The following is a 3,237-nucleotide window of genomic DNA, read 5'->3' as shown; positions in this document are numbered from 1 at the left end:
GTAAACGCGCGATAAGAAAACAAAAAAAGAGAGGAAGTACTTTTTCAACGCATAGTCTTATCCGTATCGTCTGGATTCACTACAAGTAAACGCTAGAACCATCAGTCCTCAAAATATTGTTTGGTCCCTGGGTAATATTCTCCCTCCACCTATATATTGCCTGCCTAAAGAAAGAGAATCCTACATACATTACATTATAAGGCTACCTATCACCAGCCATCGTATGGCGTGTCGCGCGATAGATCCAATTTATGTTTATTAACCGATGAGTCCTCGTTAAATTGATCGCTAATCCGATTGCTATCGTACGATCGACGGCAATCATCTCGACCGATTCGATTTCAAGCTGTGAAAACTCAGTGATTACATCTTCTCGCGTGAGCAGAGAAGGAAAAAAAAGATAAAGCTACTGCCTCGGAAGTCTCACAATCGAGTACTCTTCTTCTTTCCTGGTTTTTTTTCTTTTGAGATAACTATCGCTGCGCTTCGCGTAATTACTTCGCTAGAGTCGTCAAAGAGTTACGTAATTAGAGGTATGGTTTTCATCTGGAGGCGGGAGAGAAGGTAAAAGGGAAAATAAGTAGACGCAATGTGGAGTAAGTTTCGTAGGAGAGGCGGACGGATCGGATTATTAGTTGTTTAGTTAGCGTGTTTATAGGTCAATCCGAGGGATTCGATTGGGATTCTAGTGGTACTTTGTAGTTGCGAACGTTGTTAAAAGTGTAATTTAAGTCAAGCGTAACAAATATGATCGCGAGATGAAAAAAGGAAGAAAATAAAAAGAGAACACGGGCTAAAGTTCGATTAATGTACCATCACCGTCCTGATAGATAGTTGATTAAAACGGTCGATTATTATCTTTAACGAGGAGAAGAAACGTTCCTGACGACGATACATGTCCCTTCACATCGTTAAAGCTATCAAATCGAACTGTAAGACAAGCTTAAGGAAAAACAAAACCTATATTATGCAACTTTAATATCGTCTACTTCAATAAATATATAATATATTCTCTGAAATCTATTTACTTACGTGCGTACACACGTACATATATGTGTAAAAATAGCTACAACAAGAATGGCCTTTGATTGCCGCATTGAGTAATGCGCGTTACGGATCTCTCATCGAACGTAAGAACAAAAATCTAACATGAGATATACGTACATGTACATGTATATATATGTATAAAGGAGCTATTGAACATTCCTTCACGACTTACATTAAAAGACGCGCGAATGCGCGAACATTCACCGGGTAACTGGATGCCTTTGTATCGAAGGAAGAAAGACGCGCCGATCTTCCCTGTGTCGCGACGAAGAACACGCGATCCAGAAGTATTATTCCTGGACGGGTTCGACTTCTAAACGAGTCCGGAATCGAACATGGTGTGCGTCAGTGAGTCAGTAAACTTGTACCACTCAACGGGAAGTACTTTGGATACTGGTGAAGAGGACTGGATGGGATTTCTCGCGTATCCGAAATATCTCGACGTGTTTTTCTTTTTCTCCTTTCCTTTTTGAGAAGACGAGACTCCGCGGGACTGTCCCTGGCTAACGTTTCGCCGTAATTCTCGACGCGACCAAGTTTAACGCGATTGCCTCCCGTGATCTTCTTGGACTACGTCTACGTTGCACGGTGAGAGATTTGCCCGATCTGTGAGAAGACAAAAGTACTGTATCCGGTTGATAAGTTGCAGAGACAGTATTTGAAAAGATGTCAATTTGAAGAGCGAATTCTAATTTCAAACGATATTTTCCACTAAAAATTAATGTAAAATCCAACAAAGGTAATTCATTTCATCGGTAATTCATCCTTTACCGAGCAAAAATTGCACCGTGCAGTTATCCTGAAGGCGGCTCGAGAAGAAAAGATGCATTCTAAGCGGCGAAACATGTAGCTACTGGTGAACGGCGCAATATCGGTAAAAAAAAAGAAAGAAAGAAAAGCTTTCAGACTAGTATAGCTACATTCACACGCGATACAGCACACACGACGAGTACGTACGCGTCTGCCCCATCTTCTCCTATACCTAATACCTACAGTTCCTGATTAAAACTCACCGAAACACGATCTAAGTCGTTCTGTGCTCGCATTCCTGCCATTTCTTTTCTATCGCTACTGATAACCCTGAATCTTCGTGACACAACTATTTCGAAGGCGGTGCATATACATTACACGCGCGCGCGCGCGCTAAGGCTTTCACGTAATTATAAAATATCTGAACTCTGACGCGACTAGTAAATGACTGATTTCGGTTGTGTTCTATAATCCTAATCTATTCTCGCAAAAAATACTCGCTAACTGCTACGATGATGACGATGAGGATGATAATGACGATAATGACGATCGGGACGACGAGGACGACGACCGACGATGATAACGGAGGTAATGACGCGATGATAAAAGATGATAACTATGATGATGCAACGTGGACAATAATTAACAACTATAAGAGCAATCGGCTCGTAATTAACAATTATCGTCTTACAAATTTACGTGATTGTATACGTACTACGTGTCGATTGGTGACTTTTTCTGTGCATGTTCACTTTTCCTGAAGCTCATAATTTTCGAATTCATGTGATGTATAAAAATTGTGGCACCGAGATTAGACGAGCAACCTCTTTTACAGTCTCGTCAAAATATTTATACGTATAATATTGATAACAATAAAAAAACATATGATGATCAGCTTTTCAAAAGGAAAAGATTTCTTCTCGTTAATCTCATTCACTCCTCGTCTAATCTCTTGAGATTCACAGGAAAAAGAATAGTCAAACATTATTGGAACCGTCGAGGAACAGAGAGAATCACCAATCGTCAGAGACGTGCCGCATGCGGTATAATAATAATAATAATAATAATAATAAAAATAATAAAAGCGCACAACTTCATCCTTCCTGTCGCGCACGCATCTCTCTCTTGAAAAATTAAAAAAAAAAAAAACATTTCCGCGTATAAAAAGCCCCGTTATTCTCGTGTCATAGAGAAGAGAGGCGTTCGTTTTGGTCGCCTCCGTTTCTCTCGTGCCGCGGGGAGGACACGGCAACGGGAGCGATCAACGAGCAAACAACCCACCAGAATGATCAGCAGTGGCGTACTCGGTGAGCAACGGCGATGCGGCCAGGGCGGCATAGTTGGCGTAATCCGCGTACGGCGTGTAGATGAGCCCGTGGGGATCACCGGCAGATAAGAGCGAGCCGGGTGGCCCGGAGCCGTTCAGCAAGGACGCGGCGG

At 41.9% G+C, this 3,237-nt stretch overlaps 1 protein-coding gene across 1 annotated transcript in view; it reads right to left on the bottom strand.

Annotated features, from left to right (window-relative positions):
* how (protein held out wings) overlaps nt 1–3,237 on the bottom strand; it is a 52,397-nt gene that overhangs the window by 11,667 nt on the left and 37,493 nt on the right. Inside the window, exon 6 of the mRNA XM_018510300.1 lies at nt 3,079–3,231. Within this exon, the coding sequence (XP_018365802.1) occupies nt 3,079–3,231 (153 nt within the window). The remainder of the gene's footprint in view (nt 1–3,078; nt 3,232–3,237) is intronic.

The sequence above is a fragment of the Trachymyrmex cornetzi genome, unplaced genomic scaffold (assembly GCF_001594075.2).
Source record: "Trachymyrmex cornetzi isolate Tcor2-1 unplaced genomic scaffold, Tcor1.1 scaffold335, whole genome shotgun sequence".
In the NCBI taxonomy this organism is placed as follows: Eukaryota; Metazoa; Arthropoda; class Insecta; order Hymenoptera; family Formicidae; genus Trachymyrmex; species Trachymyrmex cornetzi.
The sequence above is the reverse complement of the archived record's forward strand: the minus strand, read 5'-3'. Positions and strand labels throughout refer to the sequence as shown.